We start from the raw sequence: 24,624 nt of genomic DNA on the forward strand, positions 1-24,624 counted from the left end.
CAGCAGTAACTGTGATGAGCCTCTAGATTCTAGAACCTCATCAAAGTTATTGCTGCAGAGCCTTGAATAAAAGACCATTTCCCTAAAACCAATTTGTGGAATGGCACAAGTAGCAGGCTACTTACTACAAGCTCAAAAAGTATTGTGTGGCTGAGGGGCCTGAAGACATTCAATAGCCAATTTTACAACACAATCCTATATACACCTACTTTAAGTCCTATTTAGTTCAATCAGCTTACTTCCAGGTAAGTAGGTGCAGGCTTGTATACAGTTTTCTGCCTTACTCAGAGTAAATCCACCGAAATTAAGGAACATGGCTATCTTAGGTTTATAAATTTCAACGGGTCTATTTTGAACATTTGATGGATTTTTGTTTGTGGTACTTAACAAGAGCCTCTTTTGCTATTCAGGATGGTAATTAATCTCCGCTTTTGAAACCAAAGCAAACTAACACTATAGGAAAACTGAAACACTGAACTGCTCTTTTTATTTTCAAGTTGTATGAATTATTCAAGATGTATGAATTAATGCTAAAATGTGTTTCTTCCCTAACAAGACACTCTTTTCATAGTGACACATTTATACCAAGTGTGAATATTGCCTAGTTCACAAAGTCTTCTAAAGATTGGTACAAAGGGATCTAGAACCTTCCACCCAGAACTCTAAGGGCTATTTTTGCTTGATTTTACCCTTTGGGAATTACATGTTCCTGCTTCTCAGAATGTCAAAGCACATCTTAATATAACCCCAAACAAAGTCCCCCCCCCCCCACTTTAGACATGCTTTTATAGCAAATGTGCTGCCCTCCAAATGTTGAACTCCATCGTCATTGGCCATGTTGGCTGAGTGTTAGAATCATAGAAACTTAAGAGTTGGAAGGGACCCCCAGGGTCATCTAGTCCAACCCCCTGCAATGCAGGAATCTCAGCTAAAGCATCCATGACAAATGACCATCCAACCTCTGCTTAAAAACCTCTCAGGAAGGAGAGTCCACCACCTCTCATGAGAGTCTGTTCCACTAACAAGATTCCCACTACAACATCTACAGGGCACCACTTTTACTATCCCTGCATGGAGTGTTTATTTTCCTTCTAACTTTTCTATCTTACCTTGAAATGAAAAATAATGAAGTGCCTATGTATATTGCCGCGACGTTATGGCAACCCCCTCCCCACAACTCCAGTTCCGACCCCTTCTTTCAGTGGTTTCACTTCAGTAAATCGTCAAAACTTTACCACTAAGTTCAGATTTTGAAACTGAACCAGTACGAAGCTATAACTGAGACAATAAAAAAGCCCGAAGAGTTATGCGGCAAACAAAAGTACTTTGTCCTTTTTAACAACTTGCCATCTGTGAACATTTTTACCAGTTAAAAATAGATGGTTAACTCAAATGAATCCATTGGAATTGGAATACGTTTGTGCACAACAGATGGCTTGTTTATACAACAGTTCTGGGGAACATATTTGTTACAGCTTCTTCTTAGTTGTTTCTTGTGCCTATAGTCCAACAAAATATCTGAAACACCCCATCATTGCTATATTAGCTCTTTAACCACCAGGAGGGCGAGGGATGGGAAGCCCGAAGGCAATGAGAATCTAGAACATATGGTTGCAGCCTTTAGGATGTCACAAAAGGCTGTGCTTCAGCAACTTGAATGTGTGTTTTACAAAAGACATAAAGCACCATTTCTACTGCTGCAGCACAGGAGATAAAATACTGCTGATTTTTTTGTGTGTGTGAAGGTCATTTTATCTGATCTTCATCTTTGATTTTTAAATGCATTGCATTTTAATATATTTATATATGTATTTCAATATATTTTATTGTATTGTATTCAATTTCAATGGCTGTAAGCGTCCCTGAGTAGGGGCTTGGCACCAGAAGGAATTGGTTGCATGTGCATGAATCTTAAAATAAACCACCTTTTCACTTTAGCAAAAATCTAGTACCAGGAGACCTATTACTTATCCCATATTTGCTAACAGGTAAATTTTGAAATAAGAGTGAGAGATGCATCAGTATCTCTGATAAAACTTAAAGAAATATGCAACACCAATAAGGTCACAAAACTGGCCTTGTATTTATGCACTCACTGGCATCAAAGAATTGCACACAGGCAAGTGAGTGAGCTGGTAGAAGAGGATTGGAGGGATCCATCCCTTCTCCATGCCTTGTGGAAACTAAAGGGGTTGCCATAGGAGAGAAGTCCCCTGAAAAGAAATGTACAGGATGCTGAAGAAGGATGAAATTGTGAGTTTACTAGTATTGGGATAGGAGAGCGGGGGCAGGGGGGGCGGCAATCACATCTGGCAACCAATGCCAGTTTCAGATATTAGATGGGACCCCTGACAATTAGGTCCAGTCGTGACTGACTCTGGGGTCGCGGCGCTCATCTCGCTTTATTGGCCGAGGGAGCCGGTGTACAGCTTCTGGGTCATGTGGCCAGCATGACTAAGCTGCTTCTGGTGAACCAGAACAGCGCACAGAAACGCCATTTACCTTCCCGCTGGAGCGGTACCTATTTATTTACTTGCACTTTGATGTGTTTTCAAACTGCTAGGTTGGCAGGAGCAGGGACCGAGTAACGGGAGCTCACCCCGTCGCGGGGATTTGAACCGCCAACCTTCTGATCGGCAAGTCCTAGGCTCTGTGGCTTAACCCACAGTAGATGGATAGATAAGTGTAAAAAGTCCAGGACACAAATTCTCAGAGCCCTCTAGTGGCTATGGTGGCTCATTTACCAGAAGTAATGTATTTAGCGTTAACTCTGGAAGCGTATACTTGATTCTAACCAAACTAAGCCTCCGAGAGCAAAATATACATCAGCTTTATTAATGTATCATTAAGGCTAATTGCATGCTGTCATCTGCCAGGAGAAGTAAATGCAAACTGATATACTATAGCTAGCAATCAAGATCAAATGAAACTATACCTTCCATTTTCCAGCTCAATTCCTATGCACTGAAATACTACAGGGATCCATATAAGCCCTGAATTCTCGGTTCACGGCGGTGATGAAGATAAACTTGTGGGATTCTCGGTCTACTTGAGTTCCTGGGCCAAACCCTTGAAACTCAAAACACACCATAATGAGATAAACATTACTTTCCTTCAAACAATTCCCATACATTCCCAGCCAGCATGCAATTGATTCTCACTTCTACTGGATTCTAACAGCATCACTATGTGAAAGACAGCACACTAAAACCTTACTGGAGTTCAACACAAAGCGATAAGGCATCAGAGACACAACAGCCTGAATTATGAATATGCAGATTGTACTTAAAGCACTCTCAATCAGAGGGGAGGGCCACCCATAATTTCCAGATGTGGGCCAGAACCACAGCTGGTTCCAAGTGAAGGAATCCAGGAGAAGGGGAAAGTCTGGGTAGAAATGACCACAAATGCTTATGTGTAATTTCGGTCCATCTTTGAGCGCCTTCTCTGTAAAAACAACAATTCTCCTCTAAACCTATTTTGACTTTGTTTTGACTTATTCACTGGCAGAAGCCTACCTCAGACAATGGCCTTGCAAGAAATAATATTTATGCACTTCACTGCGCAGTGACTGAAACTGTTAAAAAATATTTCAGGAAAATATTGCAAGTACCTTGAACTCACAAGCAATGCAAGACATCTTCTAACTGCTCTGTAGTATCACAAATGGGGAAAAAATAATAAATGGCACAGAAATAATAGAAAGGCATTAAACGAAATTATACTAAAATGAAAGCACTTTTCTGCTGCACTTCAGCACGAAGCATCCAGAGGACAAAGTCATTTTAATCATGTTTTATACTGCACTGTCAAAGTTATTACCTTACTAACCTTGTATATGCATATTATAAAAATCATCCATTTATGTTACAGTGAATTACTTTGGGTTAACACTCAAAACTCAATACCTGAAACGAATCTCAAGTGACAAGACCTTCATTAATCATAATTTTCTGATATTAATGCCACAACACAAAGCCTTCTTCTTCACAGTTTGAAACTTCAGGTGATCAAATATTATTGAACACCATCTGTATCAAATTGCATACTCCCTCTCTCATTCCCAAACAGAAATTACTGCTAGGAGCTACATGAAAAATGGTGTTTACAGATTTGAGTAGTGGAGGAAAGGTGAATCCATGACCAAAAGGTGTAAAGAAGCATGGTTCCATATGTAGCATTTCCACCTCTAAGCTCCAAAGCTAGAAGGCTGATGCCTTCCCACTTGGCGCTGTTGCGTTCGCAAAGTAAAGGAAGGATTGGACCCTGATTAAAAACAAGACACGAGGCTTTGACCAGCAAGGCTCTTGGAGAAAGTGCGTAAACCACACCCCTCACCAGGCCATTTTATTAGCAAAAGAATCTTTTACACAGTGCTCATAAGAACCAATCATATTTCCTCTGAGCATTTCATCAAACCCCACGTGGGGAAAAAGTTACACTACAACACTAATTAACATGCATATATTTTGGGGTAAATAAGATGAGAACTACAAAGAAGAGCATCTGGCAACCTCGGAGGTCATAAACAATCAGTACACATGATAAGAAGGATGGCCAGGAGGACAGTGACCATTATCCCCTTAATGTGAGATCTGTTTCCTGGCTCTAAGATTAACATCCTACCATTAATATATAAGAACCTACTTCAAAGAAGCTTGCCCACTATCTTTATGGCCCAAGATGCCTGCCTGGCGAAGCAACTGGGCTGTGTACTGCTGTGTACGTGACATGTGAGGAGAGAGAAATGGGCAGTAGAGGCAAAAGGGCATCAAAAGGGCATGAATGTAGAATCTTATGGGATTTAATCAGAAATTATCATCAACATATCAAACCGAGTCAACACAATGTCTTCATCGTGGACACGATGGCTTGATGTATATTTTATAATTCCTCATGGTAATCCCATCTGATCCCTACAGGCGCAACAGAAATACACTTGTCAATATCTCCAGCCCCATCACACGCCCTCAAAGTCTGTTCTGGATGGGTCTCCAACCTTCCAGAGCACATTTATTTTTTAGAAGGTGGGGCAGGGAAACTGAAGCTGCAAAGTAGAGAAGAAAGAGAAGCCCCACTGAACAGACACCTGCTCTGCTTGCGTAATGGAGCTCATCCAGAGACTTTTGAATCACTTTGTCTGGATGGATCAGAACAACCACTCAATGAGTTAATCAGCTCCCAGTTCCATGTTATCATCAGGAAGCGAGAGTGCCAACCAAACTGAAATCTATTCTGGAATTTAAACCCAAACATTCTAGAAGTATATATTATACATCAAAATATTTTTGCATAATGCAGGCTATGAAGCTTTCTGGAATGAACACATACATGTTAACCAGTGGTAACTGTCCCTCCCTGTGGATGATACACACCCATTCTTAAAACAAAGATATTGTCTTATCTTCAAGATCCCAATGAGAAAGGAAAGGGGTCTTTCACTGTTCCGGGCATGAGAGACCCAACCTTGCCCTTCCTGCCCACTTCGCCCAATACTTCAAATTATCTGCCAATGTAAATATGTAGAGCAATGGTGTAAATAAATGCAAGGTCAGATTGGGCAGTGTATCTAGAAAGAAGTGGGAAGTGTTTTCTTGAACTTCTTTTTCTTGCCTCTCGAGACATTGACGGATGCCAACAAAAACAACAATACCTTTGAGGGACTAGGAAAGCTATGGTACCAGAACAGATCTGTACAACTTACGACAACCCCTAGATATGATTTCTGATCCTGAAAAAGACCTTTTCAAAATAGTATTTCAACAACTTTTTGAATCAGAGCCCAGCTTAACTATGGATTTTCACCAGGGGTTTACCCAAGACTTTGGTGCCCCTCCCCAAAAAACCTATGCTTTCCATGACTATGCCACCTTTCCCCATGACCCAATTCTTGTTCCTGACCTTCCACTGTACCTCCAAAATGCAGCATTAGGTGCAGGACAACTTTCTGCTATCCTCCCCATCTCCATGCTTGGGAAAGGGAAGGCAAGATTCCATTTCACGTAATGTGGAAACAGGCCTCTGCTCACCCCTCCAGGGAGGGCAAACACCAGCAAGCATGAAGTCAAGTCATCGCACCTTCCTCTCCCCAGCCCAAGTCAGAGTGCAATGGGGAAGAAGATTTGGTTCTTGATTTGGCTCTGCACTGAACAGGTGCTCCAAGTGCCCCCAACAGCAAAAGAGGTGCTAAAACCTCTTTGGTTTAAGGCTTCTTCTCAACTGTAGGAAAACTCCTCCCCTGCAGCTGGCCACACTCCACAGAAGATGGCCAGAGAACTTGTAATTTCAGCTGTGGTGAGCAGAACTGTGGACCCATGAATTTAAAATATCCCTTCACACTTAGTCTGCATGGTGCATTATCATGGTTGCGCCAGAAGCGGTTTAGTCATGCTGGTCACATGACCCTGAAATTTGTCTGTGGACAAACACAGGCTCCCTTGGCCTGAAAGTGAAATGAGCGCCGCAACCCCATAGTCACCTTTTGTTATGTACTGAAGTTCTCACCCTGGGCCAGCAGGGGGATACTGTAGATAGTTTTCACTCAGGTCCACATATGCAAATAAGGGATTGAAAGTGACATTCATTGATTGGATAGTTACAGAAAGTGGTTACTGTTGTGTTGTAGTGGAGGTCTATATAAGCAGGCTGGCTGAACCCTTCAGTTCAGTTCAGTTCTGGCCTGTGAATAAACAAGAGCTGTTTGAAGAATCGCTGTGTCGTCTGCTATGTTCACTCAGAACTTAACACTTTTGACTGGACTTAACCGTCCAGGGGTCCTTTACCTTTACCTTTTGTAGCATAGGCTTGGTGGTCAGAAACACATAGCACCCTGTGGCCTCAGTTTAGCACACTGAGCAATCGTTTTATCAATATATTAAAAAGCTTCTTAATTGGAGTTTATCCGCATTTAGTTGCATCTGATAAAAGCAACTTTAAAACCAAACTATCCAAACTTCAGCTACCGTGGAATGTTTCCCAAACCTAAATAAATAAACATTCAAAATAATGATTGCAGGTTACGCTGCAAAATCTTAAAGTGAAAGTTCATAAAGATTTCTGTAGTCTCCAAGAACAGTTTTATTATACAAAACTGCAAAAAAAAAAACCCAACAAACCTTTACAAGTACGGAAGAAGCTATTTCAGTGTTCTGCTGTCTCCTAGCAACTAGGATCTGCTGATGTCTTCTCATCACAAGTAGGCCATTTGTATAAAATCTGTTGTGTTTTGGGGCAGTCATGTGTCAAGCAGAGCAATGGTATGCGCAGCAAGAAGCTTCCAGCTATAAATAAAATAGCAATGCTAGTCTTTTTATTAGGAACCTAAGAAGCTGTCTTACACCAAATCAGACCACTGGTCCATCTATCGCCATATTCTCAACACTGACTAGCAACAGCTCTCCAAGGTTTCAGGCTGGGAACATACACAAACCTAGAAGGAAATTCAGAGGACTGAACTTGGGGCCTCCTGCTTACTTGCTTACTGAGTAGATGCTCTACCACCAAGCAACAGACCTCCCCCAAACAGGTAATGCAACACTGAAGAAAGGTAATTCAGTTTGATCACAAAATAAGCTGGAGCAGAATGGTGCTATTTAACAAAAACTGGAGGGGTCAGTGGAAATGCTATCTGTGCAGCAGCACCAACGGACCCAAACCATTTGCATGTTATCTGTACAAATAACCTTGTAAAAACCTTCCCAGTTCACATCTCAGCCTTTTAAGTCGCTGTGATACACTAGCGCTGTAAAAAACATCAAGTCTTATGCCTGAAGGAACGAGTTAATTCTGAAGCACAAAGAAACCTTGGCCATGAGCAGAGAAACAAAGAATAAGATCCTCTTCAAAGCCACTTCCATTAATGCAGACACAGGAGAACCGTTATATTGATTTGAACTTTCCACTATAGCTCCTTATGTTTCAGAAACTATCTCACCTACTTCTTACAGTGTTTGGAATTTCTTTTTTAAAAGCTATTAATACATGATGAACAAGCAAGAAAGTGGCTAAGCTGCAGAAACTACTTTTTTAAAGGTTAAATGCTAGCAATCATTAATATATGATGGCTTGAAAAACTGCACTTAAAAAAAGACAGAAGCAGTCAAATTTGCAGATGATAGAAAGATGGGAAGGACCAGCTGAAAATTGGACAACTAGGATAATGGCAAAATGAAAACTCTGGACAAACTGTGGACTGCAACTCTCTCCTACATGAAGATTACAGAATTAATGACCAGATAGCCAACACTTTTGAGAATGGCAAACTAAGCAAGAGTCAACACTGATGTGTCACAGAAATAGCAGATTTCATTTTTTTTACTTGTAGTAACAACCATGTTTTCAAGACACACACAAAAAACAGTTATACTCAGCATCACTCCAACCTTGGTTTGAAGTTCTGGACACTACATTTCAGGATTGCATTAATAAGTTGTTGTTGGCATCCGTCTGTCTCGAGAGACGATGGAATGAGCCTCTGGGGATAAAGTCAAACAGCTGCATCAGCAGCACTAAAGTGACTTGTCCAGATGAGAACTATACGGATTTTTTTTTGTTTTTAAGAGTGTGTTGGCAACAAATCTTTCCCCAAGCAACAATATTCACTCTGTCTCTAAGAGTAATACAGCTGACTGAATAGCAAGCAAGTTGAAAAACAAGCATCACTATTTAGTATTACATTGGTACCTCAGGTTAAGAACTTAATTCGTTTCGGAGGACCGTTCTTAACCTGAAACTGTTCTTAACCTGAGGTACCACTTTAGCTAATGGGGCCTCCCACCACCGCCACGTGATTTCCGTTCTAAACCCGAGATACTACTTCCGGGTTAGCGGAGTCTGTAACCTGAAGTACCTGCAACCCGAGGTTTCTGTAACCCGAAGTACCACTGTATTGTTATTTATTAAATTTGTATACCGCCCTATACCTGCGAGTCTCAGGGTGGTTCACAGAATAAAATTACAATATAAAAAATATATATTTCTGCCCCTGTTCCTCTACCTCTTCCTAATATTATTCTGAAATTTGCTGAAATGGAGCGAGCGGAAAACTGCTTGTCAATAAGAACTGCCGTATAAAACCACTGTGTATTACTAATGCCATCTCAAGCAGAAAGGCTCCAATTTTACAATGTACAGTAAGGTGAAGTCTTACATAATGAGAATAAGAAGCTTTTAAAAAAAAGAAAAAAGATAAAGCCGAAGCAGTTGAAGTACTTCTCAAATCCTGAAAGACAAATCCCCATGCCCTATCCCAATCACCTTTCGCAGGCTGAATGGAATGTTACCATTTATAAAAATGAAAACCGAAAAGGGAGTGTAAAACACAGAGCAAATTAGGAAGAAAAATACTTACTGCCAGGGCTTTTGACAGTTTGGTTCTGTAATTGTTCAGAACAATGGTAACAAAATCTTGCTGAGGTACATAGGCATAGCCGCCATGCAGGTAAACTTTTCTCACACGGACTAAATCCACAGCATCACAGAAAGGAACCTGAAAGACAGAAATGGCAGGTGTATTCTCTGAAAGGGACAGGCTAGGCCATTTTTGATAAACACCTCTATTTTTTTTTCTGAGCACACTCACTGGTCCTCAGAAGCCTAAGGTGAAACAACAGTGCTTCCAAGTCTAAATTTGGGAAGATTTCTTTAGCAATCATTTCACAGAAATTACTTTCCTTCTGGGTATAATGGGTGGAATTCAACTTAGCACTAAGGAGATTGCTTGCCTTCTTCCTCCCGATCCACATGTTGTTCTGGAAGTTCTCTCAAGCCTCTAGAGTGGATCTGAGGGAAGTACGAGGGGCACAGGAGGAAAGACTCATTGCATTAGGAGGAACCCTTGTGCCAGCTTCTACTAAGAGAACAGCGTAGTCGAATGCAGCCCAGTATTTGTTTTACCCAACTTCCACCCAGGGAAATACATCATCTGCTTAACTGCATAGATATTTGCAGTGTAGGATTACTATATACATTGGCAAATCATTTCCTTTAAGGCAAGTCATATACATAAGAACTGTAGGCAGAAGCAATTAGAAAATGAAGTAGTAACACTATTCGCCCAAATGGGTTGGGAAATTGAGGTTATGAGAATGAAAATATAGTGGTACCTTGGGTTACAGACGCTTCAGGTTACAGACTCCGCTAACCCAGAAATAGTACTTGGGGTTGAAAACTTTGCTTCAGGATGAGAACAGAAATCGCACGACGGCGCGGCGGCCCCATTAGCTAAAGTGGTACCTCAGGTTAAGAACAGTTTCAGGTTAAGAACGAATTAAGTTCTTAACCCGAGGTACCACTGTACAGATTTTTTGATTTATACAAAATGCTGCCACCACCTCAGCCTGCTCACTTACCTTATAAAAGACAAACTCTTCTATTTTAACGCCACCCAAACCAGGAGTTGAGTTTCGCAGCTTCTCTCCAATGTTCACCTTTTCGGATTTTGGAATCTAAAACAAAAGTCATTGACTTTGAAAATCACTGAAAACATAATGTTACAATGTTAAAATAAATGAGACATCTAAGCTAAGCCTTGCAAAAATGTGGAACTCAGCTGTACTAATAAAGGAAATGGAATACAAAAGAATGACAAAGGAAGACTCATCCGAATGAGGTAGTAACTATTTGAATTAGGTAAATGAACTATGAAGTGTTAAGAAACAAAAATGGAACTAGCATTAAGAAGTTGTGTTCTATTTCCCTCCCCCCTTCAACATCCTCCATCCTCAAAACTAAGCCTTTGAGTAGTAAAAGCAGAAACGGAGTCTACCTTCCCATGGTTCCCATGGTTTTACAATAAGGAGCCTTATGCACCATTAAGCAAGCTGGAATGGAATAGAGCCGCATAAGGAAGGCCTTTAGAAGTTCTTCCATAGCTGTTTTCCAAGGCTCCTGGATATTCCACAATTAGCAGTCCTGCCATCACCCCAAAATCACTTCAACCAACCCAACATCATGAGAAGATATGTTTAAGATCTTCAGGCGATACTCTGTTGACTGTGCTGCAGCCTAAGGAACTCTACATTGTGATAGCACAGAGGTGAACATTCTGTACAATGGCATCTTTTTTTCGTGGAATAAATTCCCCTCACCCCCACCGCCAATACCTGCAGGTGAGGTTTCCATCATTTATTAAAACTCAGCTTTTCACTCAAGCATTGCCTGACCATCGATACTAGTTTTAAACTGCCTTCTATAGCATCTTGATAGTTGGATAAGTTATTTTGAAATGAAACTCTTTCCAAAGAAAAAAAGAAACTAGCATGGACACCAACTTTCTTTTTAAATGTACCAACAAATTTCAAGAACCTGGTGTCTAAAATCCTAATAACAATTCTTGTAATCAAACTCATAATTTTGTTTTCTAATCACATTTCCATTTTTGTAGGGCTGCAAGCTTAAATCAACTAATTGGTGCAGACTACTACTAAACCATTAATCTAGGATTAGACATTTCTCACCATCATTCAATGGGGATGTTAATTATAGTACTTCAGGGCCTCTCTTTATTGCCCATGACATTTCTAGGGCTGCTTGGACAACTGTCACTATTACTCTTTATCATTCGTCTTCCTTCTAATTAACATTTATTTTCCCCATCCTTTAAAATTCACTGGGGGTTGGTGAATGCTTACAGAGAGGAGCCCCGAGAGGAATGGCGTGCTAGCAGCCACCACTGTTGGTGAGCAGAGTTCAAATGGAAGGTTGCTAGGCAGCTCACAAATGAAGCTGCGTATTGGGCTGCAGCGGGTGGCAAACAAGGGGAAGGTGATTGTCACTCCTTTCAAGCCCTGCCTGTTTGCTTGCTTTTTAAGAGAAACAAGCCAAAAGCGAATGAAGACATGGCTGCAGGATGCTGGGCAGGTTGCAACTGCCACTGCTGATGAATTAAAAAGTGAAGTCCAATGGCCCTTAATGAATCTTATGGCCCTTGCTTAGTCAGCAGAGAGTAATAAAGATAAGATGAAGCATTGCAAAACCTAGACCACTAAGATTGCTTCCAGAAGGTTGGTAGCTTAAGCCCATGCAGGGCAGAGATGCGGGTAGGATTTTTGCATTGCAGGGAGCAGGACCAGTTTTTGGGTCCCTTCCAACTTACAATTTTGTGATTCTGTGTGATTCTTTTTTACCTGGACTCCATCTTCAAGATATGCTGTAAGCTGTGCAGAGTGGCTGGGGAAACCCAGCCAGATGGGCAGGGTATTTATTTATTTATTTATTTATTTATTTATTTTTATTATTATTATTATTATTAAGATCAAACGCTTTTCTTCTTTGGTTTTCTGGCCTATGTTTTCATGTCAGACATTTACATTACTTATTTGTACTTACGTGCTTTCCAAAACCAATAGAGAAGATTCCCAAGGGAATCAATAGAACCAAATTCTGTTTCTGGGCCGGGAACTGGTTCACCACAAGAGGGTTAAGGCAACTCCTTTTCTATGCCTCTGGCTGGGCTTGCCCAACCTGTCTGCACCACCTGGCCAAAAAAATATGGGTAGGGCATCTTGCTGAAAATAAGGTTTTCTAGCTCAAGTTCCCACTGAATTGCTGGAAGTGAATACTAACACCTGCCTTTTTTAGAAATGTATTGTGTAGACACTAATCTCCAAAACAAAAGCAAAAAAACCCCTCCATCATAAAAACCAAGTGGTTTTGATCCAACTACTGGAATTCAAATAGGTTAGAAGTCATGCTTCAGCTAGGCAAATCAAAGCACAGGAGATACCAGGCACTTTAAGCTTTTAATTAACTGCTGTCAAAGCACAGTTACCCTTTTGTTGCTTTCACAGAAAGTCAAGAACATTCCATTCACTGAGATGCTGAATTATCAGTGTGCACTTATATCCCTCTACTGCTCAATTAGAAAGGCTTGGAAGTGAAATAAAATGAAAGATGCCTGCTCTTTTCAGAACTATTCAGTGATAAAAACAGGAAACTGAAGCACTGCCATTTGCACTACTTAACAAACCTCTCCAAAGACTTTTTGTTGAAAATCACAACAAAATCAAAGAGCAGCTACCTGGGGAAAAACTGAACTTTACTGACTTCTGCTACCCACCCTTATTTTTTGGCACAGCCGGCCAGTAACTGCATTGTAGAGCATTAGCTCCTCCATCTGACTATTCCAGGACACCATTTTTCCTCCCTCGATAGCGCACTGCAATGTACTCTCAACAAAATAAAATTGTGTGTGTGTGCACGCGCGTATAATACAGGTGTATTTAAATACAAATTCAGGAGTCACTAAAATTCAAGCAGTAGACTGCCTTATGGAAGACATCCAGTCAATAATATCTCAGAAACAATATTAGTACCAACAGAACTATAAACTTCAATTGTACTGTACCTTGCCATTTTCACTGGCTACAATCACAACTGCAAAAGTTTTAAAAATAAAAAGAAGTATCCATGTTTAACAACAACAAAAATAATGTTTTTTAAGTCTAGTTAATGGTCTAGGGTCAGTAATTCCACAAGCATCCAACAGCCTTCCTGGAGTGCTGAAACACTCTGAAGCACTTCTAGAAACTGAAAGTGGATTGGGAAAAAGGTTGAAAAAGGAGCAAAATAACCCTTTGACACCTTGTGCATTTAGGCTTGGTGGCTTCCTTCCCCTTTTCTAACCTTTCTTGAACAAGTCTCTAAAAAGTTTAAAAGAAAGGTTAGAAAATGGGAAGGATCCCTTCCCCATTGTCTGGTAAAAACAGAGGGGGAATTAGTCTCTCTTCTGTTGAGTGAAAGGGGCCCATTTTCCCTCCATTTCTTACTTAAGTCCGGGTAGGCCCTTAGAGAGCACCTTGTCTGGGTTGCTCTGGAAACAGCGATACTGCAAATACTGTTCCAGCTTCCCAGGATGAGTGCTGCAACTCAAAAAGATAGACCGCAACACGGTTTCTACTACCCCAGAGGGTTTCTTTAAAAAAATGTATTCTGCCATTTCTCAAAGGATTTGAACTGAAGGCTCTCACATATTGTTTATTGGGTTGGTTGCTGTTGGGAGGGTTAACCTTTCCTTAAGAAATACAAGTATAACCAGAGAGAAACCTTTGTACAGATCTTGTTAGCCTTCACCATTTTCTTGTACAATTCTGTAGCAACTTTTGTCAGCCAAACTGACCTCAAACTTCATTTTAACCCATCCCCTTCACAAAACCTTTCTCAAGTGCTTTTGGGGGGGTGATTTCTACTTGGGGAGGAATTCGACGGCTTGCTTTGTTGACCATTCTATCAGTCTCCCTGCATGCTGCTCTGCGGGCTCTGCTGACACACACCCTGAACCAATTGGGCTTACAGGAAGAGGAGCCCCACTGAACAAGCTGAAGTCCTTGTTCAGGCTTCCACTGATAGGACACATGAGCTGAATCTCACCCTTAGTATGCAAGGATCAGGTGTTAGCGTACACTGGGCTAATTCACACATCACACTAAGACAAACCGTGGCCTGGTGCTAATACATGACCATACAGGCTGCAGCCACTTTGCTCCTCCCCAGTCCTTTTTTGCTATCGTGCCACGCTGAGCTAAGCCAAGGTTTGGCTTAGTGTGACATCCCAACTGGGGCTTGTGGATAAGCTCTCTCCTCACTGAGTACAAGCTGTGCAATATGGCTGGACCCAACTGCCATCAACTATTTTTAAAAAAATAATAATTTTTTATTGGTTTTATTTTTAAAACACAAAATATAGTAACTTTTCACATACATATCAAATACATTTGCTCCACCAAGCTCATGACTTCCCTCCATCCCTTCAACTGGTTTTCCAATTTCTAGTAAATTGTATGTGTATTTTAACTGTCAGTTTCTGTCTTTCTATTTATATCAAGTCCCTTTTTGTCCATAGTCAGATACCATTTTTACATTACGTTACAAGATTTATTTCAGTCTTCGCATTTTTACATTGACCTTTCAAATACTCAATAAATTTACTCCATTCTCTTTGGAATTTCTGGTCGCCCTGGTTCCGGATCCTAACAGTCAATTTGGCTAACTCCGCATAGTCCATCATCTTCATCTGCCACTCCAAACTGCCATCAACTCTTGACCACTGGTCATGATGGCTGGAGATGCTGGAAGCTGGAATCCAGTCAAGTCCATAAGGCCAGAGGTCCCCACCCCTAATCTAAACTATCTCCAAGACACCCATCACTCCTGTAAAATGATGGCAGCCTGTCAATGTGGTACACACACTAATCAGTAAAATTAATTAATTAGGTGCATCATCTCTATCATTCCCTTCACAGGTTAAGATTATGAATTAGGTATATCATCTCTACCATTCCCTTCATAGGTGTCGCCTATTAGCGCAGATTTTTCAGTGAGAGCATTACATCTTAAGAAAAATACATCTAGAAAATTCAAAAACCCCAGATAAAGCTGTTGTCAGTGTGCATCGCTTGCCCGTAGAAATGAGTCAATCTGTTTGGGATGCATCTTCACAGAGGGAACATCAATTTGTAAAACTCAGAGCTAGAATATGGATTTGGACAGCTCTATAGCATTTGGTCCGCGTACTACATAGTCACATCTTTCCTGCTGTCGTACCAGGAAGAACCATACTCAAGATCCTCAGAAAAGCAATAGAAGATTATGAGGTATGGCTGCAGACCAAGTGGCTTTCTACTAACAAGCACAGCAGCCCAAACATGAATTATGGTCAAAAGGGAATGGCGGGGGACGGGACGCAGGAGAGAGATTACAAATTTTGTTCAGTCTTCCATTCAGATATTAAGCATTGCAATACTACCACATACACTGTAATTCAAAGTTGTAAAACTTACAACATCATATGACAAGCTGACATTTTCAAGGAACTTTTTAGTCAATTCTCCACTTAGCTGAGTGAATCTGTAGCGGAAAAGATCCATTTCTTGCTGGATAAACCACCGCCTAAGCTCCTCCCTGCGATGGAACATGAAACACATGCTGAAATATGCTTAGTTATTTTTTAAAAACACATAACCACAGTTCTCTACATAGTTTTCCTTTGAAAGTCAAATGAACAAAAATGTAACCTGAAATCTTCCTACAACATTCCAGTTTCTACTTCTGGATCAGCATTTCCTATATAATTTATTTTTAAGGAAATAGTTTTCATTGCTCTTTATTATGCTATTTGCTTCTCTTACGTTCTTCTACCTGGACAAAAGGAGTCTCTTCCACTCCATAATGAGTGGCTCCTACAACATTTGAGAATATCCAGGTGCATGTTCATTTAGAATGGTGGCAGAGTGTGTGTGTTTATTAAAAAGTCTTGTGGCAATGGTTGGCCAGGTCAGGCACTGGCTGAGGGATCCATGGATGTTCATGAGAGTTCCTCACTAGCCTGACCCAGCTGCATTACTGCTCACTGACTTCCACAATGGACCCCTGGGTTAACCATTGCTACACTGGTTGGGTGCTGGTGCAGCTTTTAAATAGCATATTCATATATACTGAATATATATAGAGAGAAAGAATGCGCACACAATTTGGGTAAATTAATACAGCAGCAACCACCAAGGTTATATGGTTTGTTCCTATTCAAAAGTGGCACCAGTGTCCACCCACCACTAAAATTCTGTTCTAGGAAGGAAGGAAGTACTGCTGTTATTCCTGCATCAATGGTGGCAGCAGAAAAAATACTGCATAGCTGTGTCTGGGTTGAGAGGGGGGGTGTTTAAGCAGCGTGTGTGAAAATTTAGCAAGGACTCCATGGGTTCTGAAAAACGTAAGAGGGCAATGTGTTCTGACAGAGCCAAGAGATAAGAGATAATAGAGATAAAAAGACATCAGCAACGCTTCTCTTCTCAGCTCTCCTGTTGTTCAGATGCCCTTGGCTCATGCCAACTTTGATATGTTGAGAACTGTACCGTTTAGAAAACTGGAAAATAGTGAGGGGCGGGGGAGAGAAAAACCCTGGAAAATATTTGTGAATAAAAGCAGTGACAATGCAAGCTTTTGCCTCTTGGTGGCACTATTGGACTACTAAAATCCAGCTTTATTTTTCATTGCCATCATGCCACCAGATTCACTGAAAAATAATGTCCAAAGTTACCCCACCAAGTTGACACAGGATGAGACAGTATATGTGGCTTTTAAAATAAAGATCATTTTAATGCTTTTAAATAAAGACTTCAAACTTTTGCAGAAAAGTCCAAGGCTAATGCAGCTAACATCAATTGAAATATAATAAACTTGCATCTTAAAAGACCTAGATGGTCACTGATTAAACTGGAAATGGTTACCCGTTTCCTAGAAAGAGTCTCTTTAAGAAGTCTGAATGCCTCCCTCTTTATAATAGTTTTCAGTATTTAATTGTAACACCATATTAACGGGTAAGTTTATTTTATTGATAAGTTGTGTTGCTGTTTTTTTCCTTAAAAGGCACACACACAACACTATACAAATATATGTCCTTTTTAACACACTGCAATTTACACTTACCTCTCCCCACAAGCAATGCCGAGAAACAGGCTCAATTCAGACAGCTCAACAAGTCATGGCTTTCGCTAACAATAATTTAGAACCCAACTCATGGTGTGAACTTCCAAATGAACAAGAAAACCATGGTTTGGATTTGCTTATCTGCTTGGTCTTCCAGTCTTTTAAAGTTCAGGTTCCTAAGCTTACTCCCTTCTCCATGGTGCACCTGCCTCCGGAGATGAAGTGATAGTTTTAATTATAGCTTGTTAATTTGGACAACATGCCAAACCATTGTGAATCATTTGTAACAATAATTGGATGGGATGTTTCAACTCGGCCATTATGATTTTCATTCTGAAATTGGCAGTGTTTCCCAATTAAGATTAATCCTAAAAGATCTTGGAATGTGGATCAACAAATGGTTAAAAATACACTTTCTCAAATCTTAAAATCCACAACATGATGTTTGTTACATGCAATTAAACAGCAACTGGACAAACAATACCTACGATTGGCAGTAGGCAAGGCGCAATATGAAATGAGAAATGTGATCTTTTCTTCTTGCATCATAATCCTCTTCAGCCAAAGCCTAAATTACAAAAAAGCATGTTAAGAACAATCATATAATATACTGTAACAACCACAAAAAATACTTTATTATAATTAATGTCAGGGTTTCAGGGAGAGAAGAGCAGATGGGGGAGGAGACAGAGAGCGAGGGGGAAGAATCCCAGAGAGATGAGGAGGAGGATGACGATGCCCAAAGGTCGTCCATGAGTCTGACCAGTGAGTCAGAGGACTCCCAAAAGGGGGCCCCCCTGGTCAGACCAAAGGGGGGCCAAGGGGGAAGCAGTGAGGAGCAGGGGAGCGAAGGGAGAAACCCCAGTGGGAGTTGGACACAGGAGCCGGCTTCTCAGCCGGAACGGAGTGAAGGGGGTGGAGTTACCAGTGTGTCAGAGGGAGCAGAGCAAGAAGGAGACAGGGGAAGGAGATCGGAGCAGGGCGCTCAGCCGGAAGGGGTGGAAAGCAGCACCGGGAGCAGTGTAGCGGTCGAGAGAAAGGTCAGAAGCAACGTACGCGCGCCAAGTTCAAATGTAGAGGCGCGCGGAAGTGAGGAGAGCCCTGGGGAGGAGCCCAGCCCCAAAGCGAGAAGGAGGGGGGCAGAGGCGTCAGAGGATTCAGCCTCGGGCGAGTCCCGGCGAGGGGGAACCCAGGGGGGCAGAAAGACCCTGCGGAAAAGGAAGGAGAGGAAGAGGTGGTCCAGCACAAGCCTCTTAAATTGGTGCCGAGGCGGTACGGATTCAGAGGGGACTTCGGCGGTCTAACGTTACAGACGTAGAGTCACAAAGATGGAATGTAAACGCAACCATGATCTTCAATAAAGACTTTCTGTAAATAAACCAGATCGGAGTTGGGTCTCTTGTGAGCTGGGACCAAACGGGTGGCTCTGACAATTAACTTATAAAAGACTTGCAGCACAATCTTATGCATATCTACTTAGAACTAAGTCCACTGAGTTTACATCCAGGCATAGAAGGATTGCTGCCGCAATTCTACAGGTCAGTAGTAGGCACATTGCAGGCTTCCGGAATCTATGCTGGGGTTTTTTACTACCAACCAAGATCCATCAACTTGATCAGGGACAAAATCATGGCCAGATGCAAAATTACAGGAAAGCATACAATGCATTCTTCATTATGGGACATAGCTTTGGAATGCTTTGCCCAGAAAGATTTATTCCTTCACCTTTCTGGTAGTACTTTGTCACTTGAATTTCAGTAGGCATTTCATCTGTTTGATACTATCTGGCTTTTTCAACATTTGATTTTCTTTTTTCCATCTGACAGTTTTTATCTGTCACTCTACCCATTTCATTTTATTTGGTATGTTCTTTCTATGTTATCACTTTTTATATGCAAGTTATTAGACACCTTTGGCGGTCTTTTATACAGGAAAGCCTATACTGAACATCAAGAGCATCTCCACCCCCATCGTTCAGCCTGGACACTGAGGTCCAGCGCCGAGGGCCTTCTGGTGGTTCCCTCACTGCAAGAAGTGAGGTTACAGGGAACCAGGCTGAGGGTCTTCTCGGTAGTGGTGCCTGCCCTGTGGAATGCCCTCCCATCAGATGTCAAGGAAATAAGCAACTATCTGACTTTTAGAAGACATCTGAAGGCAACCCTGTATCAGGAATTTTTTTATGTGTAATGTTTTACAATTTTTTATGTGTTGTAAGCTATCCAGAGTGGCTAGGGAAACCAAATCTGATGGGCAGGGCATAAATAATAAAATAATAGTAATTAATATTATCATCATCATCATCACCACCATCATACATGTCATGGGCAAGGGGCCCCTGAAAGACCTAGTGCAACCATTTTAATCTACCAACACTACTATATCTCTAAAATTATTTCTTCCAGTGGCCACAACTACACAGAAATATGAAGTTTATACTCAGTGTTATTTATTCAGTTTTACTTACCTTGTACGGAAATTTAAGAGCCCGAATTTCGGATGCCAGCTTTCTATTATAATCATCTGAACCTTTCACATAACTGACACCCAAGTTCTCTACTACTTTGAGTACTGCAAAGAACAAGACAACGACAGATTTGAAATGTAGCACATCTAAGATGTGTCTGAAAATACATATCTGAAAAATGGTTGGGGGAAAATAATTTTCAACTTATTATAGCAAACTTACATAAAAGTATAACTCATAGCTATACTGAAAATAACTCTTTAATGTCTTAACTCTATGATTCTGAAAATGTTGAGGGTGAGTAAGCGTCACATAATTTTTTTCACGAAAACACATAATCAATCATTCTGAAAATTCAAGGATTGTTCTAGTCTACACGTTTACTCACATTTGAGTCTGTCAACAGCAAAACTTTCAAATTCTATTAGAGATATATTTTCAGTGGGAGGCTGCAGGTAGAACTGAAGGCTAAGAGGGTATTGATCCTGTCTATCAGCCACCACCTTCAACAACTTCCGTCTGCTGCCTCCAGAAAACTGCATTTTCTCCCTGTAAACCTGTAAGAGGACAAACAGAATCACAACAGTTTAGGATATAACTAAACAGTAATAAAAGCTGGTCCAAATGTTAATCCCACTTCAGAACATAGATTCCAATGGTACACTAAAAAAATACTTTATTTATTTTAGGTCTATAGACAAAGTCAGAAGAATTTCAAGATTCATTTTTTAAAGATGTATTAGCTGCATCACGTGCACAGATTGCAGGTTGTGGTGGGAGAGGCGGAAGCAAGATTAACATATACAGTAGTACCTCAGGTTAAGTACTTAATTCTTTCCGAAGGTCTGTACTTAACCTGAAACTGTTCTTAACCTGAAGCACCACTTTAGCTAATGGGGCCTCCTGCTGTGCACAATTTCTGTTCTCATCCTGAAGCAAAGTTCTTAACCAGAAGCACTATTTCTGGGTTAGCGGAGTCTGTAACCTGAAGCCTGTGTAACCTGAAGCGTATGTAACCCGAGGTACCACTGTAGATCGGAGGGAGGAGGACCATGGACTGGATTTAGACTGCGGTCCTTATGCATACCTGCCTCAGAGAAAATCCCACAAAGAAGTCAATGTGGCTTACTTCCTTTTTTATAATTTTATTTTTTTATTTTGAAAAAGTAACAATCGTAAATAAATAAGAATAAAAACGTGCACCCCACCCCCGATACCATTCCACTGTAACTAATCCAACCTCACAAAATTTCAACACTTATTGCGATGGTTTGACCTCCCAAAAATTCAACACTTCTTGCGATGGTTTGACCCCTTTTATGTTTTAACAGTTCAAATTCTACAAACAACTTCCCTATCTCCTCAAAACCATTTCCCCTGCATATCCCCCGCCTTACCTTAATAGCACATGTTAATTTATCATTAATAGCTACATCCCAGGCTTACTTCTGAGTAAATGCGCTCAAGAGTGAACTGTTGGGGCCTGGGGACATTGGGCGGGAAAAAAAATCGAAGAAGGGGAGCGAAAGAGATAAATAATCCTCTCACACACATACATACCAGAAACCCGATCCTCCAAAGCCACCTGCCACTGACCGCGCGGCCCCTTCAGATGAACAATCTGCAGAACCCAATTTCCCGCGCGAAAAGTAACGCTCGCCACGCCCCCCGCCGTGACGTCACCGCCTCGCTTCTTCCGCTCGTTCTGACACCGCCCCTCTGAGCTCGGCTCCTTCCGCCGGCTTCCCGTGGTTGCCATGGAGGCGGCGACGCCCCGCCTTTTTTTTTTAGGCCTTCATTTCCGGGGCCGGAAGTAGGAGGAGCACATCTCCGTCCAGCGAAGAGAAGGCCGCTCTACCCTGTCTTTCAACCCCTTATTCGGCCAAAGCCGTAGAGATAAAGCAAACGCGAGAGTCCAAGCGCAGCTACCGAAGTCCGGTTTCCTAGCGCCACAGCTCCGGCGTCTGAAGATGTGGGGGTGGCATGGTCACTTCCGGCACAATTCGGCCCGCGTTCCGTGACCATTTCCCCCCGTCTCTCTCTCCTGCCTGCCCTTTCCCCGACCCGAAAAAAATGCAAGCTTGTGCTCCGATTTCTTGTCTTTTTGCGTGCGGAGAGAGACGGGGAGAAGGGGGGGGGATGTTAATTATTAGCCAAGAGTATCACCTTTGACATCTCCTTAAAGGGCTTGAGTCCTCCGAAGTCACTTAAAAGAGGCTGCAGAGACATTGCTCCTTTCCAGCATCCAAATTTTATGCGTCTTTAGCTGTTTCCATTTTAGTTGTAAGCCGCCTCGAGTCCAGTTAGGGGGAAAAGGCGGGATATAAATAAGTCCAATAAAATATGACAATATATGTTGTATTCATGTAACATTTTTATAGGTAACTGAATTTTTGTAATATTTTGTTTAAACTGTCAAACAAAATATTGCTTAACATGAAAGTTGTTGCTTCGGTTTTTTGTAGGCAGCTTAGCAATATTTTTTATGCCTTAGGCAGTACAGAAATTAGATAAGCAAGCGAGAAGCCAGACGTATGAGTGGTATGGCTTCTGCAACATCCACAGTCCCACTGCTTGCACTGGGGAAGAAAAAATCCTCTTTCCAGCATTTGGATTGGATTTGTCTGGATTGAATCCATTATCTTCATGGATAGCAGCCAGGCAGGTTCAAGATCCAGTGGAGGGACCCCTCCACCTCATTAAAAAAAAAAAGCCCATGTCTGTAACTACTGCAAGTGAAAACAAGCATGCAAGAGAGAGGGAATGCTCCCATCCCATTACCAACCCCTGATGCAGATAGGTAGCCGTGTTGGTCTGCCATAGTCAAAACAAAAAAATTCCTTCCAGTAGCACCTTAAAGACCAACTAAGTTAGTTCTTGGTATGAGCTTGGTATCTGAAGTGTGCATGCACACGAAAGCTCATACCAAGAACTAACTTAGTTGGTCTTTAAGGTGCTACTGGAAGGAATTTTTTTGTTTCAACCCCTGATGGTCAGTGCATCTGACTCAAATCACTATATTTAAGATGCTGACAAAAGGCCCATAATACTGTACCTTCAGGATTATATGAAATTGGAACTGGCAGAAGGATGGGGGAAGAGACTGAGCGAGCGTTAATTTCTGAATTAATAGAACTGGGAACAGAAGATTCATACTGACAGATGGTCTTTAATAAATCATTAACTAAAGTGTTTAACTGCATTTTGAACATCTTCTTGTATACAGTGTAGGTAGGCTGTATTCTTAATGCGGGAATGTAGGCACAAGGTTGTTCAGTGCATAATGCCATCTGGTATTATACTTTGCAAATTTTTAGCGAGTGTATCCTTGTTGATTTTTATTTAGATGTGCATTTAATGGGTTTTAACACAAAGGGGGAGGAGCACTATTCTCATTTTCAGCTTGTTACCTTTCCTCCTCTCCCAGTAATCAAGAGACTCCTATGGCTGTGTAACAGTTTTTACTCTGCTGTAGCAGCAGAAAACTCTGGTGAAAATCAGGCTGCTTGACAAATTACAGTTCTACTCACTGCTTGAAATAGTATTTTGGGAACAGGCACATACTGTAACCTGAGATTATTGTCTTTAGATAGGAAAATATCTTCTCTGCTTCAATCAATAGAAATAATTACACTGGATATGCAGAAGTTAATTACTACTGCTAAAAAAATTAAGCAAGTCCTGTTCTCTCTGGAATTCCCATCATATAACTGATATTGCATATGAGTCATGGAAGTACTCTCCAGTGCACAAGCTCAATAATTACTGTTTAAAGTAATTGCACTTGCACAAAGCTAGGTTAACACTAATGACCTTTTTCCAATTGTAATAATAGCAAATGTATTCATTTTTAATAAATAGCGCCATGTGTGATTGTACAAAGATCTTTTATCATGAAATAAATAGATCAAACGCTTTTTCGTACAGGTCCAGACAAAAAGTTATCTCCCCCCCCCCAACGCTAATGACCCCGCTTCAGAATTAGAATTAGTCCTCTTCTGTGGCAACTGTGTACCATGAAGTTCTCATACAGTAATTTTGAATAATGCTTTTTATTATGATAATTATATATCAAAACACAACGGTGCTGCCCTCTCCATACTAGTGTGGCTTCCTTACCAATTCTTATTGCCAAACTCCGTGTAGGTCCTGGGACATACAGTGAAATTGGCTGTAAGTAGGCAGAGTCTCTGGAGCTCCATCACAGTGGCATTCAAGTTTGTTCCACACAGCAGTGAACCTTGGTGGTCTAACCACAACCCCAGTTTGCCGAGTCTCCATCATGTCCTTGCTGCCCTAGGAGAAGGGGATATCAGAGGTGGAAGCAGTTCTCTGGCTTCGCCCTCAGCCCATTTCTTGTTCTTGGCTTCCTTTGCCATCTGCTCCCTTCACACATGGTGGCTACTACAGTGTTCCAGCATGAATAAGGCACCAAGTTTGAACTCAGCTGGGAGGACACAGTGCATGGACCCTGGCCTACTTCATGGCAGGAACTCCAACCACTCGTAGCCCCTCAAAGGCCAGCTGTTGCCTACGTTTTGAGGCTAGGAGGAATTCTGAGCATCTCCCACAGGAACCCACAACTGCATCTATGGCATTAAAAATAATAATCAATGGCATTAAAAAATGGCTACAGCAGCCCCTTCATTTCTAGGCACGGTGAGTTACTTCAGCTGTGCGCTGCTTTAAGCTGAAGCAACACTGCAGCTGGCAAAAATTTGCACATCTACCTAAGTTCT

At 41.4% G+C, this 24,624-nt stretch overlaps 1 protein-coding gene across 1 annotated transcript in view; it reads right to left on the reverse strand.

Moving 5' to 3' along the window:
- Positions 1–24,624, reverse strand: part of PRIM2 (DNA primase subunit 2) — a 63,926-nt gene that overhangs the window by 37,392 nt on the left and 1,910 nt on the right. The window contains 6 exon segments of the mRNA XM_081906231.1: positions 9,350–9,487; positions 10,350–10,445; positions 15,777–15,897; positions 17,910–17,989; positions 19,886–19,989; positions 20,274–20,442. Of these exon segments, the coding sequence (XP_081762357.1) occupies positions 9,350–9,487; positions 10,350–10,445; positions 15,777–15,897; positions 17,910–17,989; positions 19,886–19,989; positions 20,274–20,442 (708 nt within the window).

The sequence above is a fragment of the Podarcis melisellensis genome, assembly GCF_964234715.1.
Source record: "Podarcis melisellensis genome assembly, chromosome: 3".
NCBI lineage: Eukaryota > Metazoa > Chordata > Lepidosauria > Squamata > Lacertidae > Podarcis > Podarcis melisellensis.